Source organism: Nicotiana sylvestris, chromosome 7 (assembly GCF_000393655.2).
Source record: "Nicotiana sylvestris chromosome 7, ASM39365v2, whole genome shotgun sequence".
In the NCBI taxonomy this organism is placed as follows: domain Eukaryota; kingdom Viridiplantae; phylum Streptophyta; class Magnoliopsida; order Solanales; family Solanaceae; genus Nicotiana; species Nicotiana sylvestris.
In genome coordinates, this window is record NC_091063.1 from 139,985,044 (window position 1) to 140,002,044 (window position 17,001).

Below are 17,001 nucleotides of genomic sequence, written 5' to 3' on the forward strand. Positions count from 1 at the left end.
TACTGATTAGCGGCAAATTCATAATTACAAGCAAGTGTATGCAGATTTAACCATAATGTCAATTGACATGAACAGAAGTATAGTTACCTTTTTTACAAACAAACAAAAAAAAGAAAGAAAAGAAAAGTAGAAAGTTTTATTTTATATATAGAGAGAGAGGTGTACAGATTAAGAGAACCGATAAACCGCACCAAACCGATAATTCGAATCAAACCGGGAAAAGAAATCTAATTGTGGTCTGGTTTGCTTTGGTTTGGTATTGGAAAAAAAAAAAACCAACCATAATTGGTTTGGTTTTAACTAAAAAAAGTCAAACCGAAACCAAACCAACCCGATAGTACATTTATAAAATTTTCAAAATATTTTATACATATAAATATTTATTGTAATGTAATTTAAAAATATTTCTTAAACGTTTCACAGTTTTATCTTTTAACGTATTATTTCAGGTTTTGACTAAATACTTACATGGTAAATAAATTTTATAGCCCATAAATGTAGAAACTCAAACAAAGTTCAAATCAATACTAATGCTTCAATTCAAATAGGTATGATAATAGTGTTGGATATCTATTTTTTAGTTTTACATTGGTTGATAATGAAAATGCATAATTTAGTTTATCTTTTTCTTTAGTGCTTAGTTATGTAATTAATAGTACTTATTAGCTATACTTATTTTAGCAGGACCTATATATATTTTTAGATTATGTTAATTTTTATTATGGCTTATTAATTAGCAATATATGCTTTATGCAATTTTATTATCTTTGTTATTGAATATTTTAGTATAACGCTATGATTTATCTCAGATTATTGTGTTATTTTCTTGGAAAATACATTATACAGTTGTATCTTAGCTTACAAGGACTAAAGAAATATTTGAAGCATAAGTTACATATTTTATGTTTTGAAGACTTTATCGGAAAAAAACCCGAAAACCCAAAAGAAACAGAAAAACTCGAGAAAAATCGAGATTGAAAAACCCAACTTTGTAGTTTGGTTTGCTTTATAGATATAAAGACCTGACACCATTGATTTAATTTGGTAATTAAAAAATTCGAATCAACCCGACCTATGTACACCTCTAACTGCATGTATATGCATACACTAAACTGGTAACTCGGCGGCAACAACAACAACAACAACGACCCAGGATAATCCCACAAGTGGGGTCTGGGGAGGGTAATATATACGCAGACCTTACCCCTACCCCGAAGGGTAGAGAGGCTGTTTCGAGGAGACCCTCGGCTAAAAAAAAAGCAACAGGAGCCGATATATTAGTACCATAAAAAATGCATAATACAATAACAACAATATAAGAGATATGAAATACAGAATACGAAATACGAAATAAATGGCTGGTATAGTAAAACTAGCAGGTAAAGCCCTGCATCAATAGACGACCAATGATATTCTTAGTCTAACTCCTAACTAGCTAGTCTCGCTCTATTGTGCTGTAGAAATATTCACAACTTTCCCCTAACCTACAACCTTAATGCTCGACCTCCATAAGTCCTTGTCAAGGGTCATGTCCTCAGTAATCCTAAGTCGCGCCATGTCCTGTCTGACCATCTCTCCCCAATACTTCTTAGGTCGCCCTCTACCTCTCCGCGTGCCCACTACAGCCAGTCGCTCACACCTCCTCACCGGTGCATCAGTGCTCCTCCTCTGAATGTGCCCGAACCATCTGAGTCTTACTTCCCGCATCTTGTCCTCCATGGGGGCCACACCCACCTTCTCTCGAATATCTTCATTCCTAATCTTATCCATCCTTGTATGCCCGCACATCCACCTCAACATCCTCATCTCTGCTACTTTCATCTTCTGGGTGTGTGAGTTCTTTACCGGCCAACATTCAGTTCCATACAACATGGCAGGCCTAACCACTGCTCTATAAAACTTACCTTTTAGTAACGGTGGCACTTTCTTGTCACACAAGACTCCCGACGCTAACCTCCACTTCATCCACCCCACCCCTATACGGTGTGTGACATCCTCGTCAATCTCCCCGATCCCCTGAATAACCGATCCAAGGTACTTGAAACTACCCCTCTTGGGAATGACTTGAGAGTCAAGCCTCACTTCAACTCCCGCTTCCGTCGGCTCAACTCCAAATTTGCACTCGAGGTATTCCGTCTTCGTCCTGCTCAACTTGAAACCTTTAGACTCAAGAGCATGTCTCCAAATCTCTAGCCTCTCGTTGACGCCGCCTCGTGTCTCGTCAATTAGAATAATGTCATCAGCAAATAGCATGCACCATGGCACCTCCCCTTGAATATGATGAGTCAGTGCATCCATCACCAGGGCAAATAGGAATGGGCTGAGCGCAGACCCTTGGTGCAACCCCGTAATAACTGGAAAGTGTTCAGAGTCGCCTCCTACTGTCCTAACCCGAGTCTTAGCTCCAGCATACATGTCTTTAATCACCCTAATATAGTCAACCGGGACCCCTTTATCCTCTAAGCAGCTCCATAAGACCTCCCTAGGAACCCTATCGTACGCTTTCTCCAAATTAATAAACACCATGTGGAGATCCTTCTTCCTATCCCTGTACTGTTCCACCATCCTCGTAATAAGGTGGATAGCTTCTGTGGTAGATCGCCCCGACATGAACTCGAACTGGTTGTCTGAAATAGACACTGTCCTTCGCACTCTCATTTCTACCACTCTCTCCCATACTTTCATGGTATGACTTAGTAATTTTATGCCCCTATAGTTGTTACAGCTCTGGACATCACCTTTGTTCTTATACAACGGGACCATTGTACTCCAACTCCACTCTTCAGGCATCCTATTAGTCTTGAATATAACACTAAACAATGCAGTAAGTCATTCCAAGCCTGCTCTACCCACACACCTCCACAGTTCAACCGGAATTTCGTCTGGCCCGGTAGCTCTGCCCCTTCTCATCTTACGCATTGCCTCCATGACTTCATCGATCTCAATGTCCCTACAATTACTTAATTCATGGTGACTGTCGGCATTCCTCAATTCCCCAAGTATAATATCCTGATCCCCTTCTTCACTTAGAAGTTTATGAAAGTAGGTCTGCCACCTCCTCTTAATCTGGTCATCTCCCATCAAAACTTTGCCGTCATCATCTTTTATGCACCTCACTTGGTCCAGATCCCGAGTTGTCCTCTCTCTCGCCTTAGCGAGTCGGAATAACTTCTTCTCCCCACCTTTGTTCCTTAGTTCCTCATACAGACGAGCAAAAGCTGTCGTCTTAGCCTCCGTCACTGCCATCTTCGCCTCCTTCCTAGCTACCTTATACCTTTGACTGTTCTCTCTCTTCTCCTCCTCGTCAGTGCTCCCTACTAACCGCAGGTAAGCCGCCTTCTTTGCTTCCACTTTACCTTGGACAACTGCATTCCACCACCAATCTCCTTTGTGGCCACCATTGTGGCCCGTAGATATCCCTAACACCTCTCTCGCCGCCTTTCTTATACAGTCCGCCGTCGTCGACCACATTGTGTTTGCGTCCCCACTACTTCTCCAAGCTCCCATTGCCGATAACCTTCCTTCCAACTCCTTAGCTTTATCCTTAGTTAAGGCGCCCCACCTAATCCTGGGGCGTCCTTGTACTGACCTCTTCTTCCTCCTTATCCTAATACAAATGTCCATCACCAAAAGCCTATGCTGCGTTGAGAGGGTCTCACCTGGGATAACCTTGCAGTCCTCGCACAACCTTCTGTCGCATCTCCTGAGGAGGAGATAGTCAATCTGAGTCTTCGCCACCGAACTTTGGTAAGTAACCAAATGTTCATCCCGCTTCGTAAAACTCGAGTTCGCAATGACTAGATCGAAAGCCTTGGCAAAGTCCAACAGCGAAATGCCCCCTCCGTTCCGCTCCCCGAAACCAAAGCCGCCATGCACCTCAGTGTACCCACCTGCAGATGACCCAATATGACTATTGAAATCTCCTCCTATGAATAACCTCTCAGAAGGTGGTATACTACAAACAATCTCATCCAACCCCTCCCAAAAGTGCCTCTTAATATCCTCATCCAAGCCTGCTTGCGGTGCGTACGCGCTAACGACATTTAAAGTACCCTCACCCACCACCAACTTAATAGCCATTAGTCTATCATTCACTCGCCTGACCTCTACCACAGACTCTCTAAGATGGCTATCTACCAGGATACCCACTCCATTCTTACCCCTCAGGACACCAGAGTACCACAACTTATACCCATCCACGTTTTTCGCCCTCAATCCGACCCACCTAGTCTCCTGGACACACGTTATATTAATCTTCCTCTTCTGCAGGATTTTCGCCAACTCTATGGATTTACTAGTTAGTGAACCTATGTTCCATGACCCAATTCTCAACCTATAGGCTCTCTTGCCCCATCTACCTCCCCTGCTACCCGACCTACCCCCTGACCCCAGCCCCACACTCTGCCCCACCCGAGGACATGCCCTTATTCTATCATCCCAGACTGCAGCCACTACACCTACAACAATCTAGAGAAGACTCGCTAGTGCACAACGGACAACAAATCAAACTAGAAGGAAACAAGTGGTAACTAGTATCCTAGTTGAAAGGTCTAACTATTGCGAAGTAAAGTAACAGTAATTTAGCTAACACCAAAAGGGAAACAGTAAAACAGGAGGTACCAACTCCCGATAACAAAACTTGTGGCTGATTTGTTGTACTCGATATAGTTGTATGCTCACGCACCACTTCCTACCACCCTTTGCTAACACTCGCCCAAGTTGCTCTCCTTTACCAGTGCTCGTGCGCCCAACTTGTCTCCAATACTCCGAGAATTCCTGAAAACACAGAAAATACCACGGCCCAAAACCAGAAGGAGCTATCACCGCTACCACTGGTATAGCCCCAACAATATAAAATGCACCAAGAAAGGAGAAGAAGAAAACGAGAATATACGGGGTGGGGGCAGATTTGGGACGCAAAAGGACAAAACCAATAAACCTACAAGGAATATTAAAAATAAAAGGACAAAACAAAAGGAGAAACAACAATGTACGACTAGACTGTGGAGTAGAGAAAAAAGGGTAAAATCTAACAAGAAAAGAGAAACAGTAAAATCAAACTATCAGTGCAAGGCAAAACCCCAAGATCAAAAAAGAGAAAAAAGGGTAAAATCTAACAAGAAAAGAGAAATAGTAAAATCAAACTATCAGGGCAAAACCCCAAGATCGAAAAAAAACACAGTAAAAAACAACCAGATCTAACAAAACCGTAAAAGCTAAACTAACACATAAACAGTAAAAGCATACACCTCAAAACCGCCGCCGGGATACCAACCACCACGATGCCCGTAAAGCAATTTTTTCAAACTGAGCCGCTGCTCAAAGTGGCCGGCGCCGGCTCGCCTGTGGAGGGCGTTCGTCGGAGAGAGGGAGATGGTCGAAGTCGACCGTTAGTCGGAGAGAGAAAATCTGGTAACTCGGCGGCGAAGTCAATAATTCTGGCAAGGGAATTAATTAAAATGTAGTAAGAAACTATACAGGAATCCCAAAAAAAAAGAACCTAAAATAAGTTTTTAGCCAAATTTACCACTAGTCCACTTCTCAGAAATTTCCAAAGATGTATTCATGTTATATTTAAGCATAAAATGCTGTGACTCCCATGCATGATGCATCTTCACTTTGTATATTCGATTCAGTCTATTTTCTCCTTTGAATGGCACTTACTACTTTATTCATCAATTTCCAAAAGTGGAATGCCAAATTCGGCGACCCAACTTAACAGTAATTTCCAACTAAACCACTTTTTTGGTTTTCACACTTATCTATGGTCCAAACTTTATAAATTTGACCCATAAATTAATATATAATAATCCTATCTTTGCTCAAATCCACCATCAACACAAAAGTCGGATTTAATTATTCAAAGAAACAGCATAACGACACCTTAATCCCGGATATTACGCTACGCTAGATAAATAAATTAAGTTTAACATCATAGAGAGTCAAAGGGTCTTCAATCCAATTCATATGAATTCAACACTAATTATATAAACAAAATAAAAATATAAATACGTAATTAAAAGGAATAGAAAATTGAAGTGGAGACTTTAAATGGAGAGATTCATGCATGTTCAAGATTTTGATAAGCATGTGAGAGGACTGAGAGAATATGTAGGAGGAAAGAGTGGCACATGACAAGGTTTTAACAAGCAGACGTGCATTCCATGTGAGAGGAACTTAATTTGGGTCCAACCCCCACTCCTCTAAAGAAGAATCTCAAGTCAAAAGGATCACATCGCAAAACCCGGGGCAAAAAATATTTACACAATCAGATTATCTACAAGAAAATTACAGGTAAATTACTATGACAAAATATTACGCAAGTAATAACATGATAAAAAGAGTAATAAACATATTCTAACACATGAAGAACACCGGTTTTGTAATTTTATTGTTGTTAAAACGTTGGATTGTAAGTAACATGTTTGAGACCTTGAGCCATTAGGGTACTTGTATTGGATCATACCCTTGTTGGCAAATCTTTAAACTTTAAAAGAGATTAATTATACTCCACAAAACATGACAAGCAATAATGACAATGCAAAAGGCACAAACTTTCTATAATACCAACAGCTATATAATCCTATTTTATAACAACAATCATTTACTACTCCACCAAGAGTGGGGAAGAAATTAAAAACTAATACATCTTGATTTAATTAGCCTATGCTTTTGATAGCAAAGGAATCATCACAATTCAACACACTATTATATCTAATGTTGTAAGAAAAAAAATTGAAATCTTAAGGGGGTAAAAAGAAAGAAAATGAAAATTTTGGCACACACCACATGTAAGGGAAGTATTGCTACAACCCCATGTATATAATACAAGATAGTCATAGTCTAAGGACAATTTTGACCGTTGAACTTTTGCAACACCCTTTTTGGCGCTGCGGCAAATCTAGGTCAGCTTCTTAGTGGTGGATGGAGGCCGGTGGCGCCGAATGTGGCGGTAGGCTCGCCGGAGGAAGCGAAGGTTTGCATTGATAACACTTGGCGAAAAGGCCAAACGTATCGACTTGTCTGACGAAATTGGTCATGCTAGCCCAACCTCCGAACCCAAATCCGACAACAAAAATCCAACCAACTATAAAGATGTTAATTGCATACATAGCAGTCCAACTTGGCATGAAAAATGGAGGTTTCTCCGCCGCGTTCTGCAAGTTCAATCAAAATGTATCCTTAAATTAGAAAACAAATTCAAGAAATGGTCTAATTTTATGAACATAACATGAAATCTAGGGACCAGATAATGGAAAGAAAGTGTTAAATTCATTGGCAAATATATACAGTATACTAGTAGTAAAATATGTCAAAATCAAGGGGCATAAGGTTGTCAGTCAAGAAACTAGCCAGCTCATCTGAGACATAATACAACAGTGAGACTGTAGCTTATAACTAAATGAAATGGACTTTCCACCTACATCTTCTCCCCTACCATATATTTCCAAATCCAAGCTATTAATGCCTTTGTTGTACCTTTGTGTCCTCTCTCTCTCCCCCACCCTCACCCTCGTACTTTTAGATAAGAATTTAAATTATATGCACCAATAATAAGTTATGGAATGTTTACATCATCAATGCAATGAATAATTACCATATTTATATCATAGGTTAATGATGAATACTTATTAAATAGAATTACATGTATTAACCTTATAAGTCTAATTGTATGAATATTAGGCGATAAGAATTTATAATTCGACCACAAGGTTAAAAGACTTAGCAAAGGGACATATACAAAGAATTCTTATTAGTTAACATGTGCTTGGCAATCTCTCTCACAAACCCTTAACACCAACCCGTGAATTTTAGGTCAATCTAAAGACTAATAATTCAACTCAGTGTATAAAATGCCACTGGAAAACAAAGTCTTAATATAAAATAGTTTTGCATATTATTTCTAAACACTCCCTCCAATCAATAATATATAAGTGACCAATTTGCCTTTCAATTTTGGTCCAAAATAAGTGTTCATTTATATAACAAAGAAATTTGTTCTTCCAAAATTACCCTTATGTACCTATTCCTAAAAAGTCTTTTACTCCTCACATTAACTATGCTGCAACATTTAATTAAGGGTAGTTTAGTCATACTAACTACTTTTGTTTAGAATTTAGTATTTCCTTAATGGATGTGCATCGGTGAATATCATGTAACAAAGGTGAATCTAGCTGTCAAAAGTGGATAAAAATCATGGAAAACCAAGGCTCAACTGTTTCTAAGATTTGATGGACAGAATCACGAAATTTATGATATATTTATATACAGTACAATTGGGAGGTAGAGAAATAAATGCATACCTGACGAGCGGAGGATTTACGATAGGTGAGCATATGGGCAAGAGCTGGGATGATGTAGACTGTGAAACTAACCAAAAGAGCACCAACTGCAGAATTAATAGGTCCAAAAAATGGGAAAATAATAGCCAAGAACCATATTGGTACAACCACAGGCAATCTAGCCAATGCCCTTAAGCATATGCTTTTCGTATCATGCATCCCTATAACTTTCTCCCACACAAAGTATAATGGAGTACATGCAAATCCAAATGTGATAAACTGGTGAATTAACATCAAGATCACAGCAGCATCACGCCATGCGTTTTTTGGTAGAAGTGAAAATGCATTGCTGTGGTTTAAAAGTTGATCTCCAAATGCCCAGTAAACTGCTGAAGCTGATGGTAATGTTAGGGTGAAAACGTACAAGGTGGCTATTAAGTATATGTACTTGAACTTCTGTGGTTTCCACATTGCATGCATAATTTCCCTGAATAAATATTTAAAAAAATTGGGTTAATTAGTTAATCATGCAAAATAAATACAATAAAAATAAGAAAAGATTACAATGATAAAGAATTTTTATGCTATCAGATTACTGCTGAAAAGCGAAACTAGTTTACTTAGAAAAATAAAATAGGCAACCTGGTGTACAGTGGCGGAGTCACATGCACCCAAGGGGTGTCCGACACCACTTCGTCGGAAAATTACATTTTAGCTCGGTAATTTTAAAAAAAGTGTGTATATATTATATAATAATACCCCTTGACTTCTTGGTGAGTTTATTTATTTATATTTTGACTCCCTTAATGAAAATCCTAACTCCACCATTGCCTGGGTAACAAGTGAAATTACAGTGATAGTGTAATAATTATTTACACGGTACATATAAGTTATATGTAAACAAGAATATGGAATCTAATCATATGTATTAATTACTCAAGTCATATAAAGTAAGTACTTTGACAATATGGGGCATTGGATTCTTTAAATACAATTCTAAGCTGTACCATTAAATGTATGAAGTATTCTTAATGGGATGCATTTAATGACTAAACAAGTCTTTGGCTTAGCTAGTTTCCATGTACCACGAACATGCCAAGATACGAGGATAAGATCATAGGCAATATGGTAAGATTGGGAAAAAGTAGTATTTAAAGGGAAACAAAAGTGAGAAAATTGTATATAATGAAAGGAAAAAAAAGAGGTCCATTTCACTGTTGTTTTTTCATGTGAAGGGAAATGGAATGGGGTAATGTTGTTTTTCCAGCTTACAAAATTAAAAGAAAAGGTTATTTTTTCATGATTTTGTCGGGTGTAGACAAACCCCGAGGTAGGAGGCAAAAGCTGCAAAGAGAAACTGTGTAGAAACTAGAGCGGACCAAGAAGAAGATGATATATATATATATATATATCATTAGATAACATATTCATATTTATTTTTAAGAAGAAAGCAGCAGTAAGAAATAACTTACACAGTAACAGCATGTCCACCGAAGGTGTAAAGGATATTGGTAGCACCAGTGAAATACAACACTAGCTTGTTTGGAGCAGAGTGTTGAACATTTTCAACCTATACATACAAATAACTTTTCATTTATTTGACTTATTTATAATAGTGAAAACAATAATTTACACTATCATTGTATATTCACATATAGCACGTAATATGCATTAATTATTTACCTGGCCATGAACAAGAGCTGCAACGGTTAAGTACCAAGCAGTGTAAGTGGTCATCCCAAGGCCCAGAAAAGACCAAATTCGATAGTTGTGGAAAGAAGGAATGAAAACAGTAGTAGCACAACAAGCTCCAAATATGTATGTCCATGTCCTCTTGTCCAAATGATCATTGATGTAATATATATTACTGTTCCAAGTCAAGAAACCATCCAAAAAAAAACTATCAAGATCACGTTTTAACCAAATTCCAGTTCAGAAATGTACACCAGTAGTACTTTTTTTCCTTTTTAAAATGAAAGGGATCATGTTCATAAGTCAATAAGTCCATACCTTGCACAAGCAATTAGTTGAATGACAGATCCAAACAGAAGGAAAGTACAGTTGAAGGCAAGGCCTGCTGCTTTCCAGTATGGTCCCAGTAGTCCATCTAACACTTCAAACCACTGCCATTTCAAGAAAAAATCAAATAAATATTGGGAGCGTTCGACAGAAATGAATTTTAGAATTAAAAAGGCAGTTCGGAGCACAAAACTCTAGAAAAAGTATAGACTTCGTATTTCTATAAGAGTCTGCAGAGGAAATCCTACAACAAATAAGAATAAAATTCTTTAAAAAAAAAAAAAATATATATATATACCTGAATGACATGATTCTTGAAGCTAACACCTTCTTTTTCTTTTCTGCTTCTGTATTCAATATAGAGAACACTGATGAGGTATGCAGTCCAGCTACCAACAAGACCATAGAAGATCTGGAACACTATGCCTGATACCATACCAAGTTGAGAAAAAGAGTATGGTAATGTCAATAGCACTTGTGCTACCTGTAAAAACAACACATTAAATTCATCAAAATGAAATATTTTTATGGCTTTTTTTAAGGGAAAAAAAAAAGGTGATATATTTACTTGATTAGAAGCACAACTGAACCAAGCATCCCAAGCAGAACCACCATGCCAGAGGAAACTCTTGACATTAAAAATGGAGTGATCTTCTAATTTCTCAACTTCTAATTCTTTTCCACCATCATGTTCAGTTTCATTGAAGTTTGGGACAATAGCTTCTTCTGCTTGCTTCTGAGCCAACATTTTCAAATTCTGGCAGATCTGTAAACAACACAAATAAGGACAAAAAATGAGACAAAAAAGATGATACACACACACGAGTCCCCTAATACTGAAAACTCCACATCCCCAGTTCCCTCTAATTCATCCTTTTCCCAAGAAAACGAAAGCCAAGAATTTCCCAGATCCAAAAAAACCACCCCATAAAAAATAAAACCAAAAAAAAAAAAACTTTTTTTTTTCATTTTCTTGAATTACCTTGTATTAAGATGTCTCTTTCTTGTAACCAGATCTCTGCAAAAAGAAGAAGAAGAAGAAGAAGAATACACACTTCCTCTAATTGAGCTATTCCTTTTGTTCTCTTAGCAGCAACCGCCCCAACTTATAGTAAAAAAGCAGAGGAAAGAAGAAAACTTCAACTAAACAGCTTTCTTTTTTAAAAAAATCTCTCTTTTTCAAGAATTTAAGTGAATTATAAATGCAGCCCAGAAATAATTGTAAGATCACACAAAATCTTCTGAAACCACAACAACCAATTCACTTAAATGCTTGTGTCAAATATATATTTATAACTTCTCTGCAAAACACAAAGGCGGCTAAAGACACCTCAAAAGTAGCAAAAAAAAGAGCTTTTTTTTTCTTTGCTACTACCACTGCAGAGACTAGAGGAGCAGAGTAGAAGCAGAAGAAATGAAGAAGAGAACTTTTTTATGTGTAGAATTCAAGTAAGCAGAGAGATATAAAGAACACAACAGTTACAGTATTAGTAGCAGCTAATCTAAGCTAAGCTCACTAGTTGGCAGAGGCAGTATGTATATATATTAATTGCATGTGTGAAATACTAATTTTTTTCTCTTCTTTTTATTTTTACTTTTTTCTTTGTTTTGGAAATTCTTGCTTTTTCTCTTTTCATCACTGTAATCCACTCATGATTCTACTCTTATTAAGGGTCTTTGTTTTTGGTAGAAAGAAAAAAGAGACATCATATGTGTTTATGGTGACAAAGACTCATACTCAATTCTCATCAATTGAACCATAAACAGTTCCATTATTAAAACAAAATTAATTAACTTATATACAAACATAGTGTATGTTAACCTATTATAGTTAGGGCGGAGCTAGCTAATCAGTTACAGGTTCAGCCAAACTTAATAGTTTTGGTCCAAATCATGTATTAGTGTTATTAAATTTATTGATTATGTGTTAATTGTTAATTTAGAACTCGATAACTTAAACGGATTAGAACTCCGAACTTATAACTTTTATATCCTGGCTCCGCCTCCGATTATAGTAGATACCATGCTTTATTTTTTAAGTTAATAATTTTAATTATTGTGGATGATTAATTGTATTATCTTTTAGGTGTTATGATAATGTAAAAATATTTTTTATATTATCAGTTTATAGAAATTAAATTCAATTGAAAATGAAAATTTGGAGAACTTTTTAGTTAATTGGTTTAAGTATTTACTTAGAATGATAATAAGTCTAACGTCCCAATTGCTTGTTTTGTGGGTGTTTGGTAAAAAAAAAATATTGGGTGGGAAGCAATTATCATTTTATGTTTGACTGTCATTTTCCCCTTTGCATGTAATATGGTATTTTTAAATACAAGGAAGATTCCAAAATTAAAGAATTTGTATGTTTTCTTTGAATATACAAACGTCATGTATAACATCTGCATTATTTTCTATTCTCTTTATGGTACTTAAATCCATGTCACTTAATATAGTTCGTATTCAAACACTTAACACTTAAAGCCAAATTTGAACAAATAAAACATAGTTAATATATAGTGAAAGGGAAGAAAAAACCTTTAAATGTGAATGAGGAAATGATATTTTAATATGACAGATTTGCGCAAAAAATAACTTACTTCCAATATTTAGTAGATTGTGAAACATGACATATCAGCTCTCTCTCTTTGATGGATACTAATATTTCAATCTTTATTCAGAATTAGTATAAAATTTAGAACTTTAAACCAAATTATCATTTAGAGATTTAGTCATTCAAATACATTTAAAAGAAAATTCATCTTTCTCTATTTTCTTGTTCAGTTTTAATTTTCAGGTGTCCCTTGTTTATACCTTCTACATAAATTATCCTTAAGGATCACAGATTTTAGCGTGTAAAAGAACGAAAAAACATTCTAACGTTTTAATTTTCTCGTTTCTATAAGCTATAACAGAAAAATATTTCTTAAATATGTCAAATTGCAAACATCAAAATTTACTTCAAAATGGAAAATCAATTAAGGAGAAGGTTGTAACTAACACGCAAAGGCTAGTTGTACTCAAAGAGGAACCTCCGTTAGTATAATGTATAATTCAAGTGGGCCTAGCTGTAAAGCCCATTATTTACTTTTATCATATTTGAGGGAAATATTACGTTTTCTTACCTAGGGATAGAGGTGGCAAAATGATTTAAAAAAATAGTTATTTACCCATATTATTTATTAAAAAATGGGTTGGATAATGAACCATTTAAAAACGGGCCAAATATGAATAAAGAACCATTTACCCAGGGATAGAGGTGGCAAACGGGCGGATCAGATCGGATATGAGCGGGCCAAAACGGATAATTTAAAAAAAACAGATAAATTATCCGACCCGACTCGTATTTGAGACGGATAAAAAACGGGTTTATCCGACGGATAATATGAAAATTCATATTATCCATGGCTTCTTAAATATGATCACTTATGAGAGAATTTTTAGTCTTCCAAACTTGAGGAACTCCAATTTGAGGCTTTACAAATGTAAAAATTAAACACATTAGTTATCCATTTGGTTAACCATTTTCTAAGTGAATAATATGGTTTTTATCCATATTCGACCCGTTTTTATATAGTTCATTATCCAACTCATTTTTCATGGATAATACACTACAAGAAAAAGGCTTATTAAGGACCAATATTTAGCGACAGGTTTTATATATGGTCTCTAAAAGTGTACTTATAAGGATGAGATTTTTTTGGGGTCTCTAATACCCAATTTGTTTTCTAAATACACGACTAGACTTATTCTGGTCTAAAAAAATTTAATACCTGGCCTCTAATACTCGATTTTAGCGGGATAGAGACGGGAATATGAAAGTAAAGTAAAAAAAAAAACCCCAAAAATCTATTTTTACTGTAAAATCACTCCAAAAATTCACTTTCACTCTAAAATATCTCCCAAAAAATTACTTTCACGCTACAATCCCTAATTAAGCGGTGACTCAATTCTATTCAAAGTTCAGAAGGTTGCAAACTTCATCAGTCAGAACTCAAAAGGTTGCAAAATTCATCACCTCAAACTCAGAAGGTTGGGGTCAAATTTCGATACTTTACACAAACTCTACCATTGGATTATCTGCCTAATCAAGAGTAAGTTTAATTTCTTTCTCTTTTACCTGTTTCGTTTTCTTTTTTCTTCTTCTTGTTTTTTTTTCGATTGAACCAGAAATCAAAAATCGGGTTCTGCAATTTTTTGTTTCTTTAGTTGTTTTATGCAATTGGGTTGTTTAGAATAGTGATAGTTATTGTGTGAGTGATAAAAATGAGAATATTGGTTTAAAGATGGGGCTCGTAGGTCAAGGAGGAGAAATTTGAGTTTTTCTTGTAGAGTTTCGTCTCTGTGATGGTTTTCTCCTTTGAGATTTGCGTTATATAATTCTTCTGAGGACTTGCTTGAAGGGTCATGAGTTTGGCTTCCAGTAGGGTCGCTGCTAGCAGCAGCCCTACCTAAAAAAATCTTGTTATCCCCTAACTCCATAGTTATGGGCTTATTCAATAAATAAAACCTGCAATTTAAATAAAAAGATGGAGACTTTAGTTGGAATTCAAATGCTTTGAGATAAAATCTAGCAAAAATGGAGTGAATCACATTGCATAACTTAATGATCTAAGATTCCAAAGCAGTCAAAAACACAAAAAGAGACGGTGTGTGTGTGTATGTATACAAGAAAATTAAAGAAGAAAAAGTTAAAAAATGAAGCCGAGACTTGGGCGAAGAATCAAAAGATTAACAGAGGCTTATAGTCATAATGGAGGCGCACTTCTGGTTATGAATCCTTTCACTTCTTTGCATCTTTCTATCTCTATGATGAAAACTTTGTAGGATGTCTTGTGGTTTTTCATATGAGGTGATTAATTGGTTGATTTTTTTTATCATTATATGTTCTAGTGCAGTTTCTTTACAATAATTTTTATGGGTTCTTTAAATTGTATAGTCAACTTATTACCTAAATTTAATATTTTTAAAAATTAGATGAAGAGAAACAATGATGTAAATTAGCAATGTAACATATTGATATATTATGTTGCGTTCGTATGCAATTGATTTAACTTGACTCTTCTTAGAGCCAACTCCATTGTACATTGTTGTCAGCATTTTTTTGATTCTTTGTGATTTCATTTCCTTTCTCTCTTTTTTTCCCCAATTCTACGACCTTCAAGTCTCTTGAGCTCATGTTCCTGCTTTTTAAACACATAACATACATTACTTGTAAACTTTTGTCTTATACGATGTTGTTTAGTCCAACCAAGCTTATATAGGAGAATATTTATGAGTGATCAAGAGATGATGTCCCTATTAACTTTTGGTTCGAATAAAGCTGACAATATAGGAAAATAAAAAAAATTCTGCAAAACAATTACATGTACACACACTATAGTTTGTGTTGTAACAGTCTTTTTGCAAGCTACTGTGGTCCAACCTTCCACCATATTTTTCTTCTCATTATTGACCAATTTATAGGCATTCAATCTAGCTATAGGTGCACAAATATTCCCATCAGAATTGCTATTGGAATTTGCAGTAACTTGAACGCTTTCATGTCCAGATTTTTCCCTTTCCTGTTGCATCAACTACTGGTTTTTGAACTTGTTGAACATCTGCCCCATCACCCGTAGCAAGTGAACCATATAAAACAGCCACGCCAATTGTATTCACAGCATTAACAAGCTTCAAACTTGAACTCCCATCCTTTGAAAACTTCATCGCAGCAGTAGGACTTTGATTTTGAGACTTCACAAACGCTACTACTTTTTTCACCAACTGATGATCTTGTAACTCCTTCACATTACAAATGCCCCAACCAGTTGAACCATATCAGGTTTGTTTGAGGTATTAGCTCGATCAGCAACAACCTTCAATGCACCAGCAGTAGCTGTGTACATCCTCGCGAAAATCGTACCAGCAAGAATATCCTTCAACCTCATATCCTCTCTAGTTGGTTTTTTCTTGACCTGCTCCACACCTACACCCTCAATATTTTTCCGAGCTTCAACTTGACCTGAAGAAGCAATAATGTCACCACTGATAGCAACCATAGCTTCAGGCATTACAACATGCTCCACTCGATCGATAGTAGCTCGATCACTGTTACCTTCTTGAGCCACCAGTGTAACTCCTTGCTGCTTACTACCATTGTTTGCTCGATTCAAACCATCCTCTTGCATAGTTATTCGATCACCTGAAGCTACCTTATCATCGACTTCTTTTTGTCTATCATTAGTCAAAGTTAAATCCCCTGTAATCTCCTCGATCCCAGTAGCAATTTGCTGACCTTCAGTAAAGTGAAAAGTCAATAGTTTCTATTACCCATAACAGAATTGTGTTGATTACAAGAATTTTTTTTTCAGAGGCTTTTTCTAGATGTCCAGACGATATCTTTTACCGAAGAGAAGTTCTTGTAGAACTGCCATTTTAAAGGTCCAAGAATCTGTTACGTCACTATGGTCTTCCAATAATTGCTGGAGAGTTCATGATACACAATGTCATAATTATTCTAGGAATTTAAACAAGAACATGTCTTGTAAAACTCTAATGTGTCACCACCAGTTTTCTGGAGCTCAACCAAATGCTTTCTATGCATCTAACCTTTAAGAAAGGAAATCAGTGATTTAACTATGAAGTTTCTTATGTGTTTTAATTTCTCATTTTCTTGAGCAATTGTGTGTTATATGTTATGCATATCAACTTATAGTTT

At 36.1% G+C, this 17,001-nt stretch overlaps 1 protein-coding gene across 1 annotated transcript; it reads right to left on the reverse strand.

The window, feature by feature from the left end:
* Positions 1-6,533: 6,533 nt before the first annotated feature.
* On the reverse strand, positions 6,534-11,936 carry LOC104230009 (auxin transporter-like protein 4). Its single transcript, XM_009782741.2, has 8 exons — positions 11,284-11,936; positions 10,870-11,067; positions 10,600-10,785; positions 10,293-10,405; positions 9,966-10,149; positions 9,755-9,852; positions 8,304-8,769; positions 6,534-7,157 (listed from the first exon to the last, which is right to left on the reverse strand). Exons 2-8 carry the CDS (start codon positions 11,047-11,049, stop codon positions 6,915-6,917), a joined length of 1,470 nt encoding a protein of 489 aa, XP_009781043.1. The 5' UTR covers positions 11,050-11,067; positions 11,284-11,936; the 3' UTR covers positions 6,534-6,914.
* Positions 11,937-17,001: the final 5,065 nt, after the last annotated feature.